A 24,811-nucleotide genomic window follows, 5' to 3' on the forward strand; every position below is an offset into this window, starting at 1 on the left:
CTTTGCTTGCGTCTACAATTCAAGGTTAGAGACCTACAAGAAAATATTTTAAAGCCACGGCTTTTGCGGCGAATGAAAGAAGATGTTGAGAAAAGTATTCCTCTAAAAGAGGAGGTAATTTATTTCTCATCAAAATGGTTGAATTGTTGCTAGTCTAGATGTATCTATGTCCAGTACTATTTTTTGCGCATTCAGACATTTCAGCTGAGGTTATTGTTTTATTGGCACAGACGATTATCTGGGTTGAGCTGACTCAGGATCAGCGATCCTACTATAAAGCAATATATGAAAACAGAATTTCAGATCTTATGAGGGGTTCCCAAAGCAGTAATATCCCTAATCTTCGCAACGTGGTGTGTTTTCATGATTCTGCACTCCCCTTGTGTCTTTTTGCTACCTTTATGCATGCAAAACTTAAACATCCTCAATTTGGGCAGAATTTTCTTGTTTCTTTGTAATTTTTATGTTTGATGGTATAGATATATGTTGGGACTTTGTGGTTAGGCAATGGAGCTTCGGAAGCTATGTAATCATCCATTCCTGTGTGATGGATTAGAGGAACATTTGAATTCAAAGTACAGACATGGTGGACATCAAGATGCCCAAGTAATATATCTTTTGATTGGCAGAAGCAAAGCATAAGAATCACATACATTGGTTAAGTTTTATTGTCGAATATTGTTGGAAGGAAATTCATTTTTGTTTTTGTCATTTTCCTTTATGCTGCACATCATTGTACAGGGGGAGGAGAGACTTGAGGTATCTCGGAAAGTACTATGCCAAAGTTCTGGCAAGATGTTACTTTTGGATAAGTTATTGCCAATGCTGAAAGATGCTGGACGGCGGGTTTTGATATTTTCTCAGGTTAGAACCTTGACACTTATGGCAATATTCTGCATTTTTTGTTCACAACGTGTTATGGTAAATTTTCTGGTGTTAAGTGTGGCAGTTTACAATTTTGCTGGATATTCTGGAGGATTATCTGCATTTAAAAGGCTACTCATATGAGCGGATTGACGGGAAGATCAGGGGATCAGAGCGGCAGGTCTTCCCTGCTACCTGCTCTCCTTCAAAAGAAAAACACCCTGCCAAAATTTAATCTGCTTTATTCCATTTTGTGTAGGTAATTCAAGACTTAAATTGCTTCTTTATCTTTAATGACATGTATGATTTTGCAGGCTGCTATCGACAGATATTCTGCTAGTGGAAGTGATACCTTTGTCTTTTTGCTGAGCACACGCGCTGGAGGCTTAGGCATCACTTTAACAGCTGTAAGAACAATGTCTTTGTAGTTCATGGTGGTTGTGCCTTATGTATATTCACTCATTGATGCTGTTAAAAAAGTCTAAGAATTTCTTTTCAAGGGTACAAAGGAAGGAAACATGTTAGCCAAATTGATGGTTATTTGGTCATCATGACTAAAATAGTAGGGTACAAAGTGAACTGGCAAAGCATATTTACAGATTAAAAGGCTCTTTGGCTATGTAAATATACCATATATCAAATCTGCTCTCTTTATGAGGATGAATTCCTGTCCATTTTTTTGATATTGGAGGCATCACACATCTGGTCAATATTCCATCGGTGCTTTGTTGGTAGAATTGAGCTTCTATGAGTGTGTATCATCAAGCTTTTGAGGCTAAATGCTGCTGTTTATCTTGGGGCATCTCCTCCAGAAACGTTGCTGTAGACAAATATTGACTCAACTCCTCATGCTTAACATCTATGACCTTGATCCAAATAGGGGTGCATCAAATAGCTCCATTGAGATTCTACTCTTGAAATGTTGCATAGGCATGCTAGATAAGCAATCCGCTCTTTAACGGGCTTTACTTAGTTTATATATAGCGCTGAGATTGAACGTCTGTAAAAGGAGAATCTATCATACTAAATGCCCTTATTTGATTGTTTTGTAGATGAGGTAAGACTAAGGCTTGGTGATTTACATAGAATATGAAAGGGCAGGTAGCACATAAGTTTATCGACCATGCCTAGTGCTTCCTTCTCAGTGGTGCTGTAATGACACTGGGGAGGGCCGAGATTCTAGCCTTGAGCTGTGCAAGTATAACATGGATTGTATAACTAAAGGCATCCACATGCACATGGAAGATTAAATTCCATCTTATCTGCGCAGAGCGCAGGGGACTAGAGAGTACTATGGCACGATGGTCTTATTTAAGCTTGGGGAGAGCGTTCAATGGCCAAACTTTATTTATTTAGCTATACCTTGACCTCCCTAGAACATGCTCTCTAGGCTGATTGGTTGATGGTTATCATTGTGGCTGTTCCGGATGTAGCACAATAGGGGAATGGTCTGACATTGTGGTCTTGTATGCCTGTGAAGCCACCCCTGTGCATGGGCCAGTCCCCCCGATGCCATTCAAAGGAGCAGTGCAAAGCTCTCGGCTCACGTGCTGTAGTGCAGAAAACCCTCCTGGAGAGAGAGCATGAACTCAGAAGGGATTTGAAGTCCATCGATTGGCTCAGGGAGCAGGAGCTGGGTCGAAGTGGTTAGTGGATATAGATATGAGAATGCCAGACTTGACCTTCAGGCGGCGGAGACACAATGTGCCGATAACCCCATGGTTGTAGAAGTTTTCAGGTGCATAGGGGGTTAGGCACGAGCTTCGGAAGTCCCCCCCAAGGTAAATTACAATTTTTAAAGTTGGAAAAAAGGGGTCAGGGGAGAGAGAATTTTCACATGACAAATAGAAAAGGATGAGGGGGCTGAGACTTGAGAAGGTGGGCTGAGAATGAAAGGGGGCTGAGGCTTTTGAGAGGGCAGGGGCAAAGGGAACGTTAGAGCATAGAGGGCTGAGAAGGAAAGCTGACTTTGAGAATGAAAGAGGACTGAGAGGCAAAGGGGTTGAGAGGGGGCTGAGGAGGGATGGGAGAGAATTCAAAAGGGCACCTTACATGTTGCAGCGTTTGCAACTGTTGTAACTAGGTCATTTATGGTGTTGTCTTTCTTCTTGACCTCATATAGCTTTGAGACACTCATCAAAGCTATCCACTTCTCCTTCTTTCCTTTTAGATGTCTAGTTTTCATTCTTTGATTTCTCCTTGGTTGGAATTGAAGGGTGAAGAGGAGTGATCCTAGATCCTTGCCCATTGTTCATCATCACAAAAGCTTGTGGTAAGTTAACAGCATTATCATGACATCATACCCATGATGTATTATTAAATGATAAACTTGATGCCTTTTAAGGGCTATTTGTGTAACTTGGTTGGCGTAATTGCTTGTTGTGGCTTTTTGCTTCCATTGAGCATTATACATGTACAGATACTTGAGACACCAAAAGGTATTGAGGCTGTAAGCATATCTTAAGCAATTTAAAAGCAAACATTTCCCAAAACACTCAGGCTTTTCATCAGGCCTCCTACTTGAAAGATTGTTCCCCACTTGCGTGTCCATGTGTTCATCTATCTTGAGTGGTACGTATTACACCATCCTTGTGTCTCGTTTTGACTACCTGAAAACAGCTCTTGAATTTAGCCATGCTGAGCATCTCGTGATACTTGTTAACCTATCACATTCCTGAAGTGAGAGGAGTTCTTTTTCAAAGTTAGGGAGGTACTGCCAAGCTGCCAATTACATTGTTCACAATCAAGATCATAGTACCTGTAGGCATCCCCAAGTGGACAATACAAGTTGTCCAACTTTGTGGAACCAGGGTTTTAATTGGGCATGAACAATTTTGCAGACACCTTAGCCTAAGGTAAAAGCACAGACGTGATCACTTCATTGAAGTTCAGTATGTGGATAAGACAAAAAACCGGACTCCCTTACTTTTTTAAATTAAAAATCTATCCCTTCCATTAAATACTCTCTGATGCTTCATGAAGATTGAGTGGACCCTTAGTGTACAATGATCTCAATGCAATCCCATGTGTAACAGGTTTGCGTGCCTTTTTTGTCACTCTCTTCTTGCAGGCAGACACTTGCATCATATATGACTCTGATTGGAATCCACAAAATGATCTGCAAGCAATGGCTCGTTGTCATAGGTACGGCCGAGTCAGAATGTCCGCCTTGCTTCTCCTGTTTTCCCCTGCTCCCTCTCCCTCTTCTGTGATTTTATCTGAGGCCAACCATGATATGAACTTTTTATGTCTCTGTTTGATCTACAGAGGGGTTTATTTTGCAGGATTGGTCAAACAAAAGATGTCAAAATTTATAGATTAATAACAAGAAATACTTACGAGCAGCATTTATTTGAGTGCTCTTCACGCAAATATGGGCTTGATGAGGCGATACTTGGAAACATTCTAGGTTCAAATGGGGACATCGAGCACAGCAAAAATATTGAAAGCTTGTTGAGACGGGGGGCCTATCATATGTTGAAGGTGCGGAATAGATGTCCAGTTACAAAAAACAAATTTACTAGATTTTATTGTCAGGATAGGTAAATAGATTGTTGGAAGCTTCATAATTGATGCTTGATGATTTTGGAAGCACAGGATGATGGAGAAGCTGAGGCTGCAGCATTTCATTCTCAGAATATTGATCAGATCCTTGAGCAACGGACACAAAGACGTCTCATTGGGGGGTAGGTACCTGCTAGCTGTATCTGCTGTTTTTTTATGCACAAAAGGCGGTAGTGATTTCTTGTCCATGAAGCTGCATGCCAAGAGAATTCTGGTTTGCATCCTAATTATGATCCCTACAGCCGTGGCAACAACACATTTTCGGTTGCAACATTCATTTCCAATCCGGAGATCCCATCAGATGACGTTGACGACAAGGAGAAGAGCCTATATGACAATGTAGAATCTGCTCAGTTCTGGCAAGAGTTGCTTCCTGAGGTTTGTCATGCTGCTCTGAATGCTGAGAAGCCTCAGGAAATCGGTTCTGCTGGCCCCAGGAGGAGAGCACAAGTGAACTACAAGGAAAAAGGAGAAATCTCTGATGAAGGTTCAGATGATGAAGAGAGAAAGTCTGATGTTAGGAGACGCTATTCTGGCAATAAGCGTAATAGGGAGGTGGAAGAAAGTGCGAATCAATGGTCAGAGAAGGAACTAAAACGATTTGAGGCTCGCTTCATCATGCTTGGCAAGGGACGAGAAGGTAAATAATGTCTATTAAGGACCAAGGTACCTTTCTTCTATGGAGCTTTACTATAGACCTACGGCCTTGTTAGCTGTATTAAATGGATATTATAAAATTTTTATATTATCTTTGGTGTATTCTTGCAGAGCAAGTCATGATTGAAGCTGGGTTGGAGCACCGTGGTCTTTCTGAAGTACAGGAGCTTGCAGATACTTTGATCAAGTTTTGCCTGTATTTCCAGGAAAGAGAAAAAATCACAGCTGGCAAGGACACGATGTCAAAAACTAAAGATGAAACTGAATGCGATGTTTCTGTTCCTCCTGAAGGAAAACAACGGTGTACCTCTATATCTGGATTGAATCCTGATATAAATGACATGGATGTTGGAGTTGGAAATGCCAATAGACACTTGTGCCAGTATCAAGGAGATGTTAAAGTTTTGGGAGATGGGCCATCTGTTCAAGATTCTCCTGTTTCTAATGAAAAAGAAAGTACAATGTCAAGAAACATTGAATGTCCCAGAATACCTTCTTTTGCTCAGAAAGCACTGGCTTCACAAAATTCTATGATACGAATACAAAAGAATGCATCCAGGTGGATTTCCTTTTTCACTTGTGGATCTCTTTCCCCCCCCCTTGGGTGTGTGTGTGTGTGTGTGTGTGTGGGAAGTGTGTGGGTTGTTTAGATTGTCCGGTAAAAATAGTATTTTGTTGGCAAAATGGAAGTTGATCAAGTTTCTCCTCTACAGCAAAAGTCTCACCTTATAGCCCAATAAATCCTTCTTGGTGAAGGTGGTGGGATTTGATTTAGGGACGGGAATATTGGAACGGTTCATAAATGTTTCATTTTGGACTTTAGATCAACGAAAATCTGATTTGTATGGTTGGATATATTCTAGTTTGACAAAGGTATATTTTTCTATCACCTTAGCGGACACGAAAATTCTTTGAATTTTTGTCCAAGTGGTGATTAGCTGCTCAACTATATCGAAACACCTTATACAGGTGCATAAGCCCTAACAACTAAGTTTCATTTTGGACTTTAGATCAACAAAAATCAGAATTTGTACGATTGGATATATTCTAGTCTTACAAAGGTATGCTTTTCCATCACCTTAGTGGACATGCAAATTCTTTGAATTTAGTCCAAGTGGTGATCAGCTGCTCAACTATATCGAAAAACCTTACGCGGGTGCAAAAGCCAACAACTAGTTTCATTTTGGACTTTAGATTAACAAAAATCTGAATTCGTATGGTTGGATATATTCTAATCTTACGAAGGTATATTTTTCTATCAACTTAGCGGACTGTAACATGCAACGGTAATCTGATCGTGTAATTCACAGCAAGACCTTCGTTAAACCTTTAGCGAGGAATTAGTGTTGTACACCATAGAGAGAGAAAGGAGATGAGGGTAGAGAGAGAGAGTAGAGTCGACAACCGATTGGGTCCCTGTACCCACTGAGGGCCCTCTCCCCCAATCAGGGGAGAATTTGCTTTATACTTGGAGAACTGAGAAATACAAAGAACACTCTTCGAGAGAGCACAAAATACGCTTCTGAAGAGCTCACTATGCACACATAGAGTAGACCCAAAGACGTGAGAGGCAACGCCGACCAATATTGAGACCTTGATGCTGTCCACACTGACGATGTAGGACGCTTTTGCAAGGCAAGGGAGAGGCTTGTGCTGTCCAGCGGAATGCAAGGTTACTGCGTGAGTGAGAGAGTAAAAGCTAGGAGTGATAGATCCTATAAGAGAGCTGAGAGATGACTGAACTAAAGAGGTGAGAATGAGCTGTGTAAAACTGTAAGAGATAACTGAAAAGAGCTGCTGAAACAGACGCGAAACCTTACTCCGTTCGCTCTCCTGACTCACCGTCTGATGTGCTGTGTGAACACCTTCCCAGAGGGCTGAAATGATGCCAAAGGCTGAGGCTGGTCAGAGGGCCATTGGGGGTGAGTGTCAAGCTGTTCAGAGGGGGCTGAGGAGGAGCTGTAGGAGGCTGAAGGTGTGAGGGTACTGAATGAGGAAAGAGGGCCTGGAGGCCCCCTATTTATAGGGCTTTTGGGGCTGGTTGGCTGGTCCCTTGGCCCCATAAAGGCAGCCCTAGGCCCCATAAATGGCAGCCTAGGGAGGGGTGCAGGGTAGCCTATAAAGGCAGCCCTTCCCTTGCCATTCTCTTCACTTGTTCCAGCCCTCAGGGGGCCCAGAAGGGCTCCTATCCTAGGTTGGACCTAAACCTATCCCTAAACCTAAGACGGAAACTCTAGTGGGTACTAGTGAACAAGGACTGATCTTCTGACTTGACCTAAGGTTGAGAGACTGACTTAACGTAGCTTGTGCCTGATTGTCCCTAGACAAGGGCTCACAAAGGGGTCACAACATACGGCAAAAGCTCCTATTAGGAAACTATTACGCACTTGTCGATGTAGCCATTGTGTCACTTTGCACCCAAGTGTAGGGGTGCATGTGACATTCCCTCCTCAACTTGGCAGCAGTAGGTCCATTGCTTGTAAGTATTCCGCAAATATCTGGGAAAACTCTTGGAAAAAATCTTCGTCCAATCACACTGCTTCATAGGTACCCCGATCACGGAACTTGGTGTAAAACTTCCGGATCTTGCATCCTGACCCATGCTTGAATTTATGAAGAAGGATATGTTCTAGCTGCAAAACTTCGGCTTCATCAAGAACTTTAGGTTGTTGCTCGTCGGAAATGTCTAAAAGAGGTCATCCAAAATATGGCTTCAACCAAGCTTCATGAAACACATTGTGCATAGTCCAACTGTCTTGAAGGCGTAACTTCATTCAGACATCGTTGATCTTTTGAATAATAGGGCCTGAAGGATAGCTTAGGGCATCGCTTGCCCACCTGCTTCAATCTTTGCTTGATAATGCGTAAATACACCCATTGTCCCTCTCTATACTGGACATCTCGTTTGGATTTGTTAGCCTGGTGCGTATACGATGCTTGAGCTTTGAGCTTTGGCGATGCGGCTTTTCATGGACTTCGTAATCTTTGCCATTGATTCGGTGGTTTTGTGGGCTTCAAGAGATGGAGACACCATCCGAGTGAGGAGTGATACCGGCTCAATACCGATTTTTCGTGCCGACTTCATCATGAAGGAGGCTTCCACCCCAAACAACTCCGCACACTTCTGGAGGGGCCAGAAGTATGCCTGCTCCACCTTTGCCTCCAGCGGCAATCTGATAACTCTTGTCGCCAAACCACACATCGGCTCCTCGAACGTGAAGCTCAATTGAAAGTTCACCTCCGCACCATGGGCATACAAAAAATCTAGTTCATGTGGCCCCATCCACTCATCCATCACGAGTATAATCTGATTCCTCAAAATAGCATCGAACACCTCTGGGGACTATGTCTCCAACTCTGTGGAGACAAACGGAAATCTCCAAATGGGGTGTGTTGGAGATCCCAGTGCACTGATCAAACTCCCCTTTCGGGGCTGAAGGACCATGAGCGTTACCTCCAATGGTAGAGGATAAGAATCCGGAATCTCTAGATAGTTCCAAGGTCCTAACCTCCAGAAGTCCCACGGTAAGGGACACCCAGGCTGGAGGTTGGGAGCCGCTGACTGGGAAGACGAGCCTCGTCCCTCAGGATCCCTCCCTGAACGGACCTGCTATTGCGATGAGGAAGTAGAAGGGGGCGTCATCGTTCCCATGCTAGCTGGTAGGGGTGTCAAAGCGGAAGAATCTGCTGCTGAAGTGGAGAGGGGGGCAGTAGGAGAGGGAGCGATAGGGACACAGGATAGAGGGAGGGGGGCGGGTGGTGAGGGTGACTATAGGAGGGGGGGTTGAGGGGGGGGGGAGGGGGCAGGGGGAACCCTGGAGAGGGAGGGGGAAGTGAGGAGGAAGAGGGGGAAGGGTCTGGGGGGGGAGGGGGAGGAGGAGGGACAAGGACCACAGGGCCCCCCTGCTGATCAGGCTCGTTGGGGCTCTGGATTGGCTCCTTCGCGGCCCCCATCAGGCTAGCATCTACGGCTTTTGCCATCGCCGCATCTGGAGCTCCTTGGGGCTCACTGCTGTTGCAAGGGTGGATTCGGAGGTTGAACCTCTGAATCTGGAGGACCGTCTGGATGGGCGGTGGCCCCTGTCGCTGGAGGAGGTGGCTCCTGTTGTTGCCTCTCGGTCAATCCTATCCCTCTCTCTGCGATTGGCCCTTTGCCTGCGACACTTGCGGGCTTGCTTGCTTGTTTTCTTTTTCTTTTTAACTTGGGTCTAGTCCCCTTAACGCAAGGGGTTTGAGACTCTTGTTGTTCCTGCCTGAGAGGCCGTTGGGTTGGGGCCTATCGACTCTATCTACTCTGCCGGGGGGGGGGGGGAGGCGCACGAGGGAGGCCATAGGGGCAATCTCTGGCGAGGTACCTATCTGTCTGCACCGAAGACACTGACCTGGTAACCTAGAAATCACCCTTTGGCGAAGTGTGCCCCCTTCAAGGGTCTCGAGAAGGATCAACTCTGAGCGAGGATAGCTTGATACTCCTTGGGGAGCCCTGGGAAGTGAAGTGTAACCGGGAAACGTGGAACATGGTGTGTCGTATCCATGTCCTCCACTGTGAATCCATGATACCAAGGAAAGAGATAAACAAGATGTGGGCCGAGGAGGATGGGGCTCTGCTCTACAAGTGTGGAGGCAGTGTCGGGGGAACAGCTGGATGAGGAAAACACCTTGTCCATAGATGGTGACCTCTTGGATGTGGTCTCCTTCTCATGCCAAGCTCGCCTGGATCCATTCTTGCACCTATCTCCTTGTAGGTGTGAGGTCCACAATTTTGCCCACAAGTGCCTTGTCTTGGAGGGACTGAACTGCCTAATGTACTTGTTGCTTGTCAGCTGGGAAAGAAGAATCTTAACAGCCGTGGGATTCGAGGGTGCTGCCATAGAGCCCCTCTGGCCAGACCAAGGGTCACCACCAAGGTTTTCTTTCACCTTAACAAGCGCAAATGCTCCCGTTGCAAGGAGGGGAGAAAAAATTAGAAGGGGAGGCGGAGATGAGGCGGAGTGAGGGGGGGTAAGGACGGAAGAGAAAAGAGGAAGGCAAGGAGGACGGTAGGCGGAGAAGGAGGGGGGGGGGGGAACAAGAAGGCGAGGAGGGAGAGAAGGTGAGGGCAAGAGGCCAAGAGGAGGCAGGAGAAGGAAGTCGGCGGGGGGGGTGGGTGGGGGGAGAGGAGGAGGTGGAGGGGGGAGGAGGTGGGGGCGGAGGGGGGAGGTGGTAGAGGCGGCGGAAGGAGGTGGGAAGGGGCAGCGGGGGAGGCAGGAGGAGCAACGGGGAGGGGAGGAGGAGGGGGAGTGGGGAAGTGGAGAGTGGAGGCGGGGGGGGCAGCGCGGGGAGATGAGGCGGGAGAGGCGGGGAGGGTAGGCGAGGGGAGACGGGAAGGGGGGGCGGAGAGGTAGCAGAGGAGGACGAGGGAGGAGGCGGCGAGGGGGAGCGAGGCGGAGGAGGTGGAAGGGGCTGCAGGAAGGAGGAGATGGCGGGAGGGGGGCAGCGGGAGCAGCCATGTGAAGGAGCCTCCTTTTCTTTAAACTGAATAGTTCTTTTCGCCATTGTTAAGCTTTTTGTTGTAATATGCTACGGACCTATCTTCTTGCTGTAAAACTGCCCCGATGGTGACATTGTTAGGGTCTGTGATTACCAGAAATGGATCATCCCAAGAGACTATCTTCATAATTGGTGCTGTCGTGGCCGGCCGTTGCAAGTCATGGAAGGCTTTCAAAGATTTGCTTGTGACTTGAACTTTTTATCTGCATGTCTTTACCCCCTTGAGTAAATCTGTAAGAGGGTCTGCGTGTGTCAAGAAACCATCCATCTGTGAGCTCTATGCTTGACCCAAACCCACAAAGGATCGGATCTCCTGAGCCGTTGTGGGGACAGCCCAACTTGTGATAGCTTGAATCTTTGAATGTTCTGTGGGTCCAATCGAATCCCTTGAGCACTAATGATGTAGCCCGAATACTGAATTTTCAGCAAGCCAAATTCACTTTTCTTTGCGTTGAGTGCTCTGTAGTCAACACAAAGTCGTGCGGACTTATCCTTCTTTGCTTCAAATAGAATGGGTGCAACAAAAGGCGAAGAAGAAGGTCTAATAAACCCTACGTGCAGTAATTGAGACAATTGGAAGCTGGGGTAGGAGATCATCCGGGAGCACGATGTCTTGGAACTCTTGGAGTAGATCCACCATTGCTTGTCCCATCGGAGGAGCGGCTTGAACTGCAGTGATTTGGCACTGTACGAAGACAAGTGCACACATGGCACCCTTGCGGGCGGTATGACTTGCTTGAATATGCGAGATTAACAGAATCCTTGGTATGCTTTGATCGCCACGTATCACGGCGGGCTCATGTAAATCTTCTACAATAGTGAAGGTGTCCAGCCGCCAATCAGGCTTCAGTACATGCTCATGGAACCAATGAATCCCAAGGATCATGTCGCACTCCATCAAAGGAGTCGAAATAAAATCCTGCGTAAACATGGCCTTCTGAAGTGAAAAAGTGAAATGGATGGCCTTATGCGTGATGTGTATGCGCAAGCCGGGCGTGAACTCGTCCACTGCAAGCTCGTGAGGCACCAAGGCACTGTCTTGGCAAGCTGAGGGGAGATGGCATCTTCTGAACTCCCTATATCGAACATGACAATAAACTGATGCCCGTTAGTTGAGCCGTACGCTCGAATGAGCGTCTTCTTTTGATATGAGAAATCACCCTCCTCCTTACCTTGAAAGATTGTCGTGGAAACGCCATTCAAAGCAGGGAAGACAACATTCGTAGCTAAGGATGGAGGCGGGACTGGAAGCGCCAATACATTGGCGACGGAGGAAGTAGGCGCTTTCGCAACCACTTCGGACAATCCTTCTTGCCATGCCCACCGATGTGGTGGCAATGAAAGCAACGATGTTCTTGGTGGTACCGCTTTTGCTCGTCAGGATGTAGATAGCCTCCCGTAATGTTCGCTTTAGCCTTCTCATTCGGAGTCATCTTGGGCTTGGACTCCTTTTGACCAGAAACTTGGCCGTCTTTCTTTTGGAACTGGTTGGCCTTCTGATGATTCTTACCCGTTGTGTTGTTTGACTGCTGTGGGGCTTTGGAATCTTTCTAGACCTTCTTGGGCTTTCCCCCATTCAGCATCATCTCCTGATTCTTTGCAAGAGTCAGCGCCCGAAACGTAATCCGGCGGGTCAAAGTTTCGAATGGTATAACAGATGTTGGTGTCCAATTCTCGTATGAATTGCTTCATCTTGGCGCTCTCCAACTGTTGTGCCAGCATGATGATCTTATTACTGTATGTCAACACAGGCAAACCATTCTGGGAGAGACGAGAAAACTCATCCTGCAGGTTACGCCTATATTGGGGTGGGAGAAAACGGGCTTTGAGGTCGGTCACAAACATTGCCCAAACGAAATTCGTCTTAAATGTTGTTGGGTTAGTATGCTTACTAGCCGAATGTTGCCACGAGGTCACCGCCTCACCGGTAAGATGAGGGGTTGCGAGGTGGACTTTGTCTTGCTCATCTGGAATCCGTGCTAACAGAAAATGAGCTACAAATTGATGAATAAATTGCAAAATTGCTGAATGGTCACACTTACCATCATACTTAACAAAATTTGGAGTGGACCGAGTGAGTGGTGTTACCTTTGTCGATGACAAAGTTGTAGCGGTGACTGCTGTTGTGCTCAAACTTGCCTTCATAGCAGCTAACATCTGTTGGTGTTGGAGAAGCATTGCCTCTCGGTCTAGCTTTTGTTGCCTCTCTGCCTGGGCGAGCTCTGCGTGTCGCAGTGTCTCCTCATTTTTGCATTCCTCACGCATCAACAAGAGCAGTTTTTCAAAATCTGTGGTTCATCTTTCTTCTAGCGGCTTTTCGACTTCTTTTTCCTCCAAATGTTGTTTTTTCTGGTCCAGTTGTCTTCTGCTCTCTTCCCGCTGGGATGAATGTTCTTCGAGTTGCTGTAGGAGGATCTGATTCTGCTCTAGAAGGTTTGCCATCATGTCTTGAGCACTTGGCGGAAGCGGATCTTGTTGGTAGTCTTTCTCCTCTTCAAAGTCTTGAAGGGTGAATCCTTTTACTAACCCTTCCATGGCGCTTGATTGTGTGTCCTTTCCGGATCTCAACACAAACATACACTCGTGGTAGTCAAGCTGGATACAGACCGAAGCTCTGATACCAATGTAACATGCAACGGTAATCTGATCGTGTAATTCACAACAATACCTTCTTTAAACCTTTAGCGAGGAATTAGCGTTGTACACCATAGAGAGAGAGAGAAAGGAGATGAGGGTAGAGAGAGAGAGAGAGTAGAGTCGAAAACTGATTGGGTCCCTGTACCCATTGAGGGCCCCCTCCCCCAATCAGGGGAGAATTTGCTTTATACTTGGAGAACTGACAAATACAAAGAACACACTTCGAGAGAGCACGGAACATGCTTCTGAAGAGCTCACTGTGCACACGTAGAGCAGAGCCAAATACATGAGAGGCAACGCTGACCAATATCGAGACCTTGATGCTGTCCACATTGACGATGTAGGACGCTTCTGCAAGGCAAGGGAGAGGCTTGTGCTGTCCACTGGAATGCAGGGTTACTGGGTGAGTGAGAGAGTGAAAGCTAGGAGTGATAGATCCTATAAGAGAGCTGAGAGATGACTGAAATAAAGAGCTGAGAATGAGCTGTGTAAAACTGTAAGAGAGAATTGAAAAGAGCTGCTGAAACAGACCTCAAACCTTACTCCGTTCGCTGTCCTGACTCCCCGTCTGATGCGCTGCGTGGACACCTTCCCAGAGGGCTGAAATGATGCCAAAGGCTGAGGCTGGTCAGAGGGCCACTGGGGGTGAGTGTGAAGCTGTTCAGAGGGGGCTGAGGAGGAGCTGCAGGAGGCTGGAGGTGTGAGGGAACTGAATGAGGAAAGAGGGCCTGGAGGCCCCCTATTTATAGGGCTTTTGGGGCTGGTTGGCTGGTCCCTTGGCCCCATAAATGGCAGCCTAGGGAGGGGTGCAGGGTAGCCTATAAAGGCAGCCCTTCCCCTATTAGAATTATCATTATATTCTAGCAGTGACCAATGTAATGTAATAAGTAGGTTAGGGGCACTTTTCCCTCTTTAGAGGTTTGTCCCCCTAGCCACAGTTAGTTCACTAACTACGGTTAGTGAAGGATAAGGTTTTGTCACTTAGACAAAACCTTTCCCTCTTCTTGTATTCAGTCACTTCATCTATTGCAACGTTACGTTGAGCTCTCTTGCTCTCTCACTCTCCTCTTTTTGACATTTGGTATCAGAGCATCTGCTTCTCTCCCCGGACTTCTGCCATTGTCCGTGTGTGAGAGTGCTCTTAGATCCTGAGCTCCTGCTTTGTGGACTAGCTCCCACATCTTCTACTTCAGCTCCCAAGCTCACGTAGCTCAACTTGCGCACCAGCCTCTAGGTGTCGTACACTCTGCCGTACAACCTGCGCTCCTGGACCGTACAGCCTTCCGCTACATCGTCTGTACAATCTGCATCAGCTTCAGCGCCGTATAAGTCTATGCCGTACAAATCTGCAGGGCGCCGTACCACTTGCTTCGTACAGGTATCTGCGCCATACATATCCATCGTACAATCGTACGGACTGTCAGTCGTCCATATAGTTGTGCATCAACAGTCCTCAGTCGTCCGTACAGGTTACCATTTTGTCCGTACAAGCTGCGTCAGGCATCGGTACAGTCGACTGCACCATCCGTACTGTTGCTGCAAATATGTACACAGTACGGATTTTCGTACATTTTGCAAGCCCTTGTACCTTTCGTTAGCGTCCGCAATTTGTGCAGGTTTTCCTTGCAGGATTTTCTTGCAGGATTACTTTGCAGGTTTTAGCTTAATATGTTCTTCTCTTTGCAGAGAAATTGGGGCTTTTGAGATCTTTGCAGGCACATTGTATTTTTTGGAGTGCTCTTGTGCATTTTTTGGGCAGACATTGCAAAGAAGAGCAATTTGGGAGCTTTGCAAGTTTTTTGGACTCAATTTGAGTCACATTTGAACACTTGGGAATTTTCATTTGGACACATTGGCAATAGAATTTACTCCTTTTGCAGATAAATTGTGAATTGGGGCTTTCAGTCAATTTGCCCCTTTTTGAGTTGCAATTTATTGCGAAAATTTGGGGCTTTTTGCTTTACACAGCAATTGCTTGCATTTTTGGGGCTTTCAGGCAATTTGCCCTCTTTTGGATGCAATTTCCCTGAAGAAATTGGGGCTTTTTGCATTTTGATGCAATTTGGCAGTGTACAAGCATTTTGGGACTATTGCAGGTAATTTTGGACTCATTTTGAGTGACATTGTAGACATTGGAGAGCATTTGCAGGATAATTGAAGTGCATTCTTAGCCTTTGACAGGCTGTGACAGTATTTGTCAGTGTGGGCATATTTTTCTTTGCAAATTTTACTTGTGCATTTTATATCCCAGGAAGGGATTTCACTTGGTCAGTCTGCTGTATTTTTTGAGATTATTTGGTGAAAATGGCTCAGAACAACTCAAATGAGGTGTTAGGGGTTCTCACACAGGAGGATAAGTTGGATGGCACCAACTACTCCTTGTGGAGTTTCATGGTTTGCAATATCTTGGTTGGCAGACATCTTTGGGATTATGCCAATGGAGATGAAGCAAGACCAGATACAGCAACTACACCTGTCACTCCAAGAGCTGGAGGCAGGGGTAGAGGTACAAATGCAGCCCAGGTGGTTGGAGCAGTTGCTCCAGGAGCTCCCACAGCAGAGCAGAAAAGATGGGACTCTAGAGATGCACAAGCTCTTTCAGTAATTTTTCTTTGTGTCAAGAGGTTCATTATACCTCATATTCGGTTATGCAAGACATCTATGGCAGCTTGGGAGATACTAGAGAGTATGTTTGCAGCAAGAAATGATGCCAGGGTTTCCTTTCTGAAGCGAGAACTTTCCCATACACATATGGAGGAGGGAGATTCCATGAATTCTCACCTCACAAAGCTTCAGGACCTCAGGGAACAATTGTTGAATATTGATGAAGTCATTCTGGATTCAGAGATGATCACCACCACTCGGAACTCTCTTCCTGAGTCCTATCTCGGTTTTCACACCTCGCTGAATTTGTCATTGAGGGGGGGCAACAATCCTCTCTCCTTTCACGAGTTGGTAGGACTTCTGTTGCAGGAGGAACAAACTCGCAGAAATATGGCAACCCGGGCTGGCGAGCATGCTATGCTCTCCAAATTCAAGCCCACACATCAGCATAAAGCTGATTCTGGATAGCCTTCTTATAAGGCAAAGGGTGATACAAATAAGCAGAAAAAGAAGGGGATCTGTCATTATTGCAAGAAGCCAGGTCATTATATTGGAGAGTGCAAGAAGCGCATAGCCAAAGAGAAGAAAAGTGTCATGTGCGCGGATCGGTATCTGACGTGTACTAGGTACACAGAACTAGCTCAGGTTAGCCTGGGGAGGCTTAGAGCTAGGCAGGCTTGATTCTCGGGTTGAGTGGCAAGGGTACGAACTATTTATAGGTCTTCGCTATTTTTGGCGCCGGGGCCCGAGTCTATAAAAGAGGCCTAGGGGGTTCAGTTCTCAGTGAGCAGTTGGGAGCAAGTCTCGTTCCCAAGTGCTAGGTCTGATCCTGGATTGTGTCGCGGACGCGCGCCTGCATCTTAGCGTAGCCCAAGGCCCAGTGGCAGATCCAGGGCTTCACAGCGCCACCTGGTGGTATGGGACACCAGGCTGGTTGGGATCTGATTGGGAGTTCGTGCCAGTAGCTCAGCTCGTGGCTCGGGGGGACATCTTCTGATTCGGGATCACATCCCGTAGATGTCACGGTTGGGTGGTGAGCAGCCTGCTCAGTTCTGATGTTGTGTGTGGTTATTTTGCAGATCAGGGGTTTCAGGAGTGCTGGGATGTGTCAGTTGGTATCAGAGCCAACTCCTGAGGTAGGAACTTCTGATACGTGAAATTTGACGGATTTCTCTTCCAGGTATGCCCTAAAATTCGAGATTTCCTGCTGCGTTTTTGCTGTCTACCTGGGGTAGAAGGGGTGAGGAAATATCTGGAAAAGGAGGAAGAAGAGGAGTGAAATTGAATCGAAAATTCTGAAGGCTACAGAGAGAAGTCTGAGGGAGGAGAAGGAGAGCAGAAAGGAAGGAGAGTAGGGCAGGAAATTGACAGCCTGGGAGTAGAGTATGCGGGGAGTAGAAAGGACGCAGTTAGGCGAGGCTGTAGGGGCAGGACAGCCTGTGCAACAGGCTGACCACAGCCTGCGCAACAGGCTGCGAACAGCCTGCGCCTAGGGCTGCGTGCAGCCTGCGCAGGAAGAAGGGCAGGAAGAAGGTGCTTTTTTGCGAAAAAAGCACCCCTCCAAAGTTGGAGGGGCTCAGGTGCTTTTTTTCGCAAAAGCACCCCTCCAAAGCTGGAGGGGCTCAGCCTTCTTTGGAAGCCTAGCTTCCAAATTAGGCCGCCCTGCACCCTATATAGATGGGGGGCTGGGTGCTAGACAACACACCAGCAGCCCAAGTTTCGAGAATCCACCTCGAGATTTGTACCAGCCCGCCTCGCCCTTCAGCAGCGCCCAGTTTCGATCAGCTCCTCTGCTGCAGCCCCTGCCTGCGTCAGCCCAGCGCTGCTCCCAAGGCTCCCGTACCAGCCCGTACAGCTGCAGCTACAGCCGTACAGTCTGTACGGACTGTACCGTCAACTTCGGTACCTGCAGCTGCTCCGTACAGCAGCTGCGCCTGCACCTACAGCCACCGTACGGACTGCGTCAGCAGCCGTACAGGCCACGTCAGCAGTCCGTACAGCCTCTATCGTTGACTGCGCATCTGGTTGCAGATTCGGGGAGGCACCAGGGCTCGTGGTCTTCCAGATTTCAGCATCCTTTCTGTCAGATTTATCTGGGACGGTTTTCTTCTACTCCATCTCCCTCCGTGCTCCGTTTCAGTTATTTATTTCTCTCAGCCTATTATCGAGTTAGTATTCAGCCATGTCTGATGCTCCGAATCCCGAGTTCACTATGGGAGAGCAGGAATTAGATTACACTCCAGTGGGAGAGGATGATCAGGGTCTCTATGACGACCTGATCACTAAGAAAGCCTTCAGTGAGTTCACGACTGCTCTAGATGGTAAATTTGAGCAGGTCAACGCTAATCAATCGGGGTTGACACAGCAACTCCAAGGGATACAAGCTACCTTGACTCTTCTGGCTAGCACGGTTCAGGCACTCACGCATGTGGATGCCATGGCCTCCGTGCTAGGCCCGAATATCACTCCGGATCCCTTTCCAGGTGACCAGAAATCAAGAACAAAGGAGGTGGTTGACACTTGGCTGCACAAGTGGCAAGTTCACTTCCAATTTCACCCCTATCCAGACGAGAAAAAGATTCAGCTAGCAGCAGGGTTTATGTCAGGTAAAGCCTTGCTTTGGTGGAAAGAACTCCAGCCTAAGCCTGACACTTGGACAGAATTTGAGGGTATCTTCAGGAAGGAGTTCCTGAAGAAGGAAGATGACTATGATATCGTCGGCAAGCTCAAAGCCCTCGATATGTCAAAGTTGAATTTAACTTTTGAAGTGTATCTTCAGAGATTTAGGGATCTGCAAACCAGGGCCACCAAAATGGATCCTGTAACCTTGTTAGGTTTTTTCGTGGATGGTTTGCCAGACTCCTATAAGTTACAGATTAAGAATAACAAGTGCACAACATTGCAGGAGGCCATGACATATGCGCGCATATATGATGATACCATGGCCGGAACCAAGGCAACCACAGTTACCGAGACCAGCGGAAAGAACAAACGCAAGTTCTTTCAGCATGCGACTGGTATTGGGGAGACGAAGTCTACGGACAACGCCTCCAGGAAAAGCTTAACTCCTACGAAGAATGGTAAGGCCCGATTCCTTCGCACTCTCAGGCTCAAGAAAGAGGGCCGGTGTTTTTATTGCGAGGAGCGGGGCCACACGAAGAATGAGTGTCCTAAGCGGAAGAACCAGAAATTGGTGCTAGGACCGAAGCTCCAGGCAGGTCCGCGTACCGCAGCCAAGGGAGCCAACCAGGTTACGATGACAGGTATTTCAGTAAATGTCATTACCTGCCCCCTTTCTTGTAATTGTACCTTTAATACTTCGTTGTTTGGTTCCCATGATCTTTTCCGAGTTTATGGAGAAGTTAGGGACCAACGGGTTCACATTCTCTTTGATCCGGGCAGCTCTCACAATTTTGTTAATTACAAATTTGTGCAGAAGATGGGGCTGTCCACAGTACCTAGCGACCACACCTACGAGGTGCAGCTTCCAGCCGGGAAGCAGTTTTGGGATCGCAAGGTTGAAGCGCTTCCCATCCGGATTCAAGCCTACACGGGAGCTCTCACATGTTACGTTATGCATTTAGAGCATGTAGACTTGCTGATCGGGATAGAGTGGTTTAAAACCCACAATATCCAGATCGGATGGACGGAGCATACTCTTTCTTTTGAAGACAAAGGCACCCAATTTTGTATTCAGTGTGATAAGATAATACCTTCTCAGGGGCCTATTGTATCTGCGATGCAGCTTCGGAATATATTGAACACTTCTCATTATGATGTCTATCAGTGTGTTTTGATTCCACTTTCTTCATTTATTGTTTCGGTAATTAACAAAAATGAATTAAGTATGTTTGAACACCGAGAATTGAGAACATTGTTAAATAATTTTAAGGACGTATTTCCAGCTCAACTGCCGGAAGGGTTACCTCCAGAAAGGGCAGTAGATCATCGCATAGACTTAGTCCCAGGGGCTCAACCTATCAGTGTACCACCGTATAGGATGAGCCAGGTAGAGGAGGATGAGTTAGCTATCCAACTTCAGGATTACCTGAATATGGGCTATATCCGCCCAAGTAAATCTCCTTGGGGTGCACCTGTACTCTTGAGAAAGAAGAAGGATTCTTCCTGGAGGATGTGTATAGATTATAAACGACTTAATAAAGTTACAATTAAGAATCGCTATCCTTTACCTCGTTCTGATGATTTGATAGACCGTTTGGCCGGAGCGAAGTATTTCACTAAGATTGATTTGCGTACGGGTTATCATGCTCCTGGTACTTTTGAGCAGATGATGAACGATTTGTTCAGGGATTATCTGGGTAAATTTGTTGTCGTGTTCTTAGATGATATCTTGGTATATAGTAAAACGCTTGAGGATCATATAGGACACCTCCGGGTTGTCTTATTTGTTCTAAGACAGCATAAGCTTTATGCCAAGATGAGTAAATGTGACTTCTTTATGAAGGAGATCATTTACTTAGGACACAAGATTTCTTCTGAAGGTATTAGCATTGATCTGGATCGTATCCAGAAGGTTTTAGAATGGCCTATCCCTCAGACTGTGAAACAACTTCGTTCTTTCCTAGGATTTACGGTATTTCTTCGGAAGTCAGTCCGTGATTATTCACAAATCACGGTACCCTTGACCAACATATTGAAAGGTCGTGGACGCAGGTCTACTCAACCGATCCCTTGGAATGATGCAATGAACAAGGCTTTTGAAACCTTGAAGTTATCTATCAAGGAAGCACCCGTTCTTGCATTACCCGATCCTACCCGGCCTTATGTTTTAGAGGCCGATGCGAGTGATTATGCAATTGGGGCAGCTCTATTCCAAGAGGGCAGACCTGTAGCTTTTGAGAGTAAGAAGCTAGACGACACTCAGTATCGTTGGCCCACACTGGAGAAGGAACTTTATGCGGTAGTGTATGCTCTCAAGGTTTGGAGACACTACTTGTATGGTTCAAAGTTCCTTGTATTGACTGATCACCAGTCAATCAAGTATGTGTGTGATGGATCTGAATTGAGAGGAAGGAAAGCCAGATGGGCAGAGTTAATGCAGGATTTTGATTTCGAAATACGTTATCGTAAGGGTTCGTTGAATAGTGTGGCGGATGCCTTAAGTCGAGTTAAGTTTGTAAATGCTTTGTCATTTACGAAAATATCCTCAGACCTATTTCAATCCTTGAGAGGGCTATACGCAACTGATAGTCATTTCAGTTCTTATTGGCAGAGAGTCCAGGATGGGAGCTCCATGGTTGACCAGGACTCAGGGATTGTGCCACCTAGGATACAGGCGGCGGGAGGTCAGTGGATGATTAGGAACGGCTTGCTGTTCCGGAATGAAAAGATTTGTGTACCTGATGTTCTGGACCTCAAATCCAAGATTCTCTGGGAGTGTCATGATGCTCCTAGTGCGGGACATCCAGGTATACATAGGACTCTGTCTCTTATGAAGCATACCTTTTATTGGCCTAAGATGCGTGCATTTGTAGAGAACTATGTGGTAGGTTGCCGAGTTTGTCAGGTTACTAAGGCTGAACGCCTTAGGAGCGCGGGCTTATTACAGCCTTTACAGATTCCAGGTAATAAATGGGAAAGTATTTCCATGGATTTTATTACTGGTTTGCCTCGAACGCGCAAGGGTCATGACTCTATTTGGGTCATAGTTGACCGTTTGACAAAAATGGCTAGATTCTTACCTACAAGAACAACTATTTCAGCTGTTCAGTTGGCTCACGAGTTTGTGGACCACTTGTTCAAGCTGTATGGTTTGCCATCTGACATAGTCAGTGACAGGGACTCAAAGTTTACAAGTAACTTTTGGACACTTGTATTTGAGAAGTTGGAAACTACTCTAAGTATGAGTTCCTCGGATCATGCACAATCCGATGGCAGTACAGAGAAGGTCAACCAGTTGGTTGAAGACATGCTTCGGGCATATGTATCTAAGAGACAGTCTTCATGGGAAGATTATCTACCCATGATTGAATTTGCTTACAACAGTGCAAAGCATTCTAGTACAGGTTATAGTCCTTTTATGCTTATGTACGGGTTTCAACCTAAGTCACCAGTTATGGTTGGATTAAAAGGGATTCAAAATGATGCTGCTAAGAACTTCTTGCAAGACATGCAGGAAATGTTGCAGTTTGCCAAGGAGTCTATTAGAAGTGCCCAAGATCGGGACAGATTTTATGCTAATAGACATCGTTCACCTAGAGAGTTCTCTGAAGGAACGATGGTATATTTGAGAATTCCTAAGGAATCCAAGAGCCTAAGTACTGGTTTGGTTCCGAAATTATCCCCCAGATACTGTGGCCCATTCAAGGTCATTAAAAGAATTGGACCAGTTGCATATCGACTAGAATTGCCTCCTGATGTTAAAGTACATCCAGTCTTTCATGTCAGTAGACTGAAAGAAGTATTGGGTGCAGATGATCAAATTGTTTCTCCTCATGAGATTATAGAAGTTACAGATTTAACTTTTATTCCTCACGAACCTGAATCTATTCTTGAATTTCGTGAAAGACAGATTCGAAATCGTACTATCACGGAATACAAGATTAAGTGGAAGGATCGTGTTGAGGAGGATGCAACATGGGAGACATTACAAAACCTCCAAAGAACATTTCCCGATTTCTTAGCGAACTCAGGAGTGAGTTCTTAGAGGAGGGGGAGTATGTCATGTGCGCGGATCGGTATCTGACGTGTACTAGGTACACAGAACTAGCTCAGGTTAGCCTGGGGAGGCTTAGAGCTAGGCAGGCTTGATTCTCGGGTTGAGTGGCAAGGGTACGAACTATTTATAGGTCTTCGCTATTTTTGGCGCCGGGGCCCGAGTCTATAAAAGAGGCCCAGGGGGTTCAGTTCTCAGTGAGCAGTTGGGAGCAAGTCTCGTTCCCAGGTGTTAGGTCTGATCCTGGATTGTGTCGCGGACGCGCGCCTGCATCTTAGCGTAGCCCAAGGCCCAGTGGCAGATCCAGGGCTTCACAGCGCCACCTGGTGGTATGGGACACCAGGCTGGTTGGGATCTGATTGGGAGTTCGTGCCAGTAGCTCAGCTCGTGGCTCGGGGGGACATCTTCTGATTCGGGATCACATCCCGTAGATGTCACGGTTGGGTGGTGAGCAGCCTGCTCAGTTCTGATGTTGTGTGTGGTTATTTTGCAGATCAGGGGTTTCAGGAGTGCTGGGATGTGTCAAAAAGGGATTCCGGTATGGCTGTGTCAGATGCATCAGTTTCACATTCTCATGATGGAGAAGATGTTGCAGCCAACTTGGTTGAAGAGCACTATGCCTTCCTGTCTTGCACTTCATATTTTTCAGTGGGTAGTTTTGATATTACAGGCACTAAAGATGATGACTTTGTATCGGGGTCTTTTTCAGCTTAATCTATATGAAAAAAGATCCCATCTTGCATTATCGGTTAGCACTCCCACTGCTGCGATGCAGAATGCGGAGTTATGGCATGCTAGGTATGGGCACATGAACTATGGCAGCTTAATGACACTTCAGAGGCATGATATGGTTGATGCATTGCGTCCCTTGGAGACGCCTCCTCCTCATGCATGTGAAGGCTGCATTCTTGGCAAAATGCATAGACTTCCCTTCAAAAAGGATGGTGCAGTGAAAGCTACACGAAAATTACAGCTTATTCACAGTGATGTCTGCAGTCCCAGGAGGACACCTGCTTTTGGGGGTTATCTTTATTTTGTTACATTCATAGATGACTTTACCAACTACACTTGGGTCTATGGTCTCAAGGCAAAATCAGAAGTGTTTATGCATTTCAAACACTTTGTGGCTATGGTTGAGAATGAGACAGGACTCAAGGTGCAGACACTTCGAACAAATCGAGGGGGGAGTATATGTCCCATGAATTTGAGACATTTTTGAAAGAAAAAGGTTCATGAGACATTTTTGAAAGAAAAAGGCATCATGCATCAGCTTACAGTGAGGCTTACACCTCAACAGAATGGCAAAGCTGAGCGGAAGAATCACACCGCCATGGAAATGGACAGATGCATGCTCACAAGTAAGAAGTTGCCTCACAGGTTTTGGCTGGAAGGCCTCATGTGTGCCAACTATATTTTAAATCGGGCTCCTACAAAGGCTTTGAAGACAATCACTCCCTATGAGGCATGGCATGGGAGAAAGCCTTCAGTGGACCATTTCAGAGTTTTTGGTTGTGTTGCATATGCCCACGTGCTTGTGGAGTTCAGACACAAGTTGTCAGATAAGGCACTCAAATGCATTTTTGTGGGATATAGTTCACAAAGCAAAGGCTATCGTCTCTACAATCCTGCTACACGCAAGATTTTTGTTAGTAGAGATGTTATATTCTCTGAAAATTCTGCACATACACATGCTGAATTTCAGATTCCAGCCTCTTCAGATGATGTGTTTGAGGGGATGCTTCCTATAGCATTTGGTTCCCCCGCTGAAACTCAGAATTTACAGCAACCTCTGCGAGATCCACATGTACAGATTCAGTCCCCAGCTGAATTAGTACAACCTCAAGGTGTGGATGAAGTTGTCAGGCAAGAAATTCAAGAGATACACGCAGCCAAAACAGTCCCGCATTGGTTGCTTTAGACTCTCAGGGAGAGTAAGCTTGAAGCTCCATTGCCTGGCAGAACTCGTAGTGCAATAAGGCACATGGGGGGGGCTCTTTCACATTTGGCTCTTTCAGTTGAATCAGCTTATGCAGGTACTCTTCTTGATGAGGAGGAGCCTGAGACATTTGAAGAAGCAAAGGATAATGTGCATTGGATGAATGCCATGCACGATGAATTGCACTCCATTCATAAAAATCAGACTTGGGATGTCGTGGATTTGCCACCGGGTAAGAATGCCATAGATACACGTTGGGTTTTCAAAGTCAAAAGAAAGCCAGATGGGTCCATTGATCGGTACAAGGCAAGGCTGGTTGCAAAAGGATATGCTCAGAAAAAGGG

The 24,811-nt window shown here is 46.3% G+C and overlaps 1 protein-coding gene across 2 annotated transcripts in view; it reads left to right on the forward strand.

The window, feature by feature from the left end:
* LOC147881085 (uncharacterized) overlaps nt 1-24,811 on the forward strand; it is a 69,567-nt gene that overhangs the window by 17,694 nt on the left and 27,062 nt on the right. For both annotated transcript variants that reach the window (XM_087402233.1, XM_087402234.1), the window contains exons 7-17: nt 25-114; nt 231-353; nt 505-606; nt 742-864; nt 950-1,045; nt 1,179-1,271; nt 3,935-4,008; nt 4,149-4,347; nt 4,462-4,550; nt 4,671-5,068; nt 5,197-5,644. In XM_087402233.1, coding sequence (XP_087258359.1) covers nt 25-114; nt 231-353; nt 505-606; nt 742-864; nt 950-1,045; nt 1,179-1,271; nt 3,935-4,008; nt 4,149-4,347; nt 4,462-4,550; nt 4,671-5,068; nt 5,197-5,644 — 1,835 coding nt within the window. The remainder of the gene's footprint in view (nt 1-24; nt 115-230; nt 354-504; nt 607-741; nt 865-949; nt 1,046-1,178; nt 1,272-3,934; nt 4,009-4,148; nt 4,348-4,461; nt 4,551-4,670; nt 5,069-5,196; nt 5,645-24,811) is intronic.

The sequence above is a fragment of the Dipteris shenzhenensis genome, chromosome 31, assembly GCF_047967505.1.
Source record: "Dipteris shenzhenensis isolate YYH24624 ecotype China chromosome 31, Dip_SZ_1.0, whole genome shotgun sequence".
NCBI classification, from domain to species: Eukaryota; Viridiplantae; Streptophyta; class Polypodiopsida; order Gleicheniales; family Dipteridaceae; genus Dipteris; species Dipteris shenzhenensis.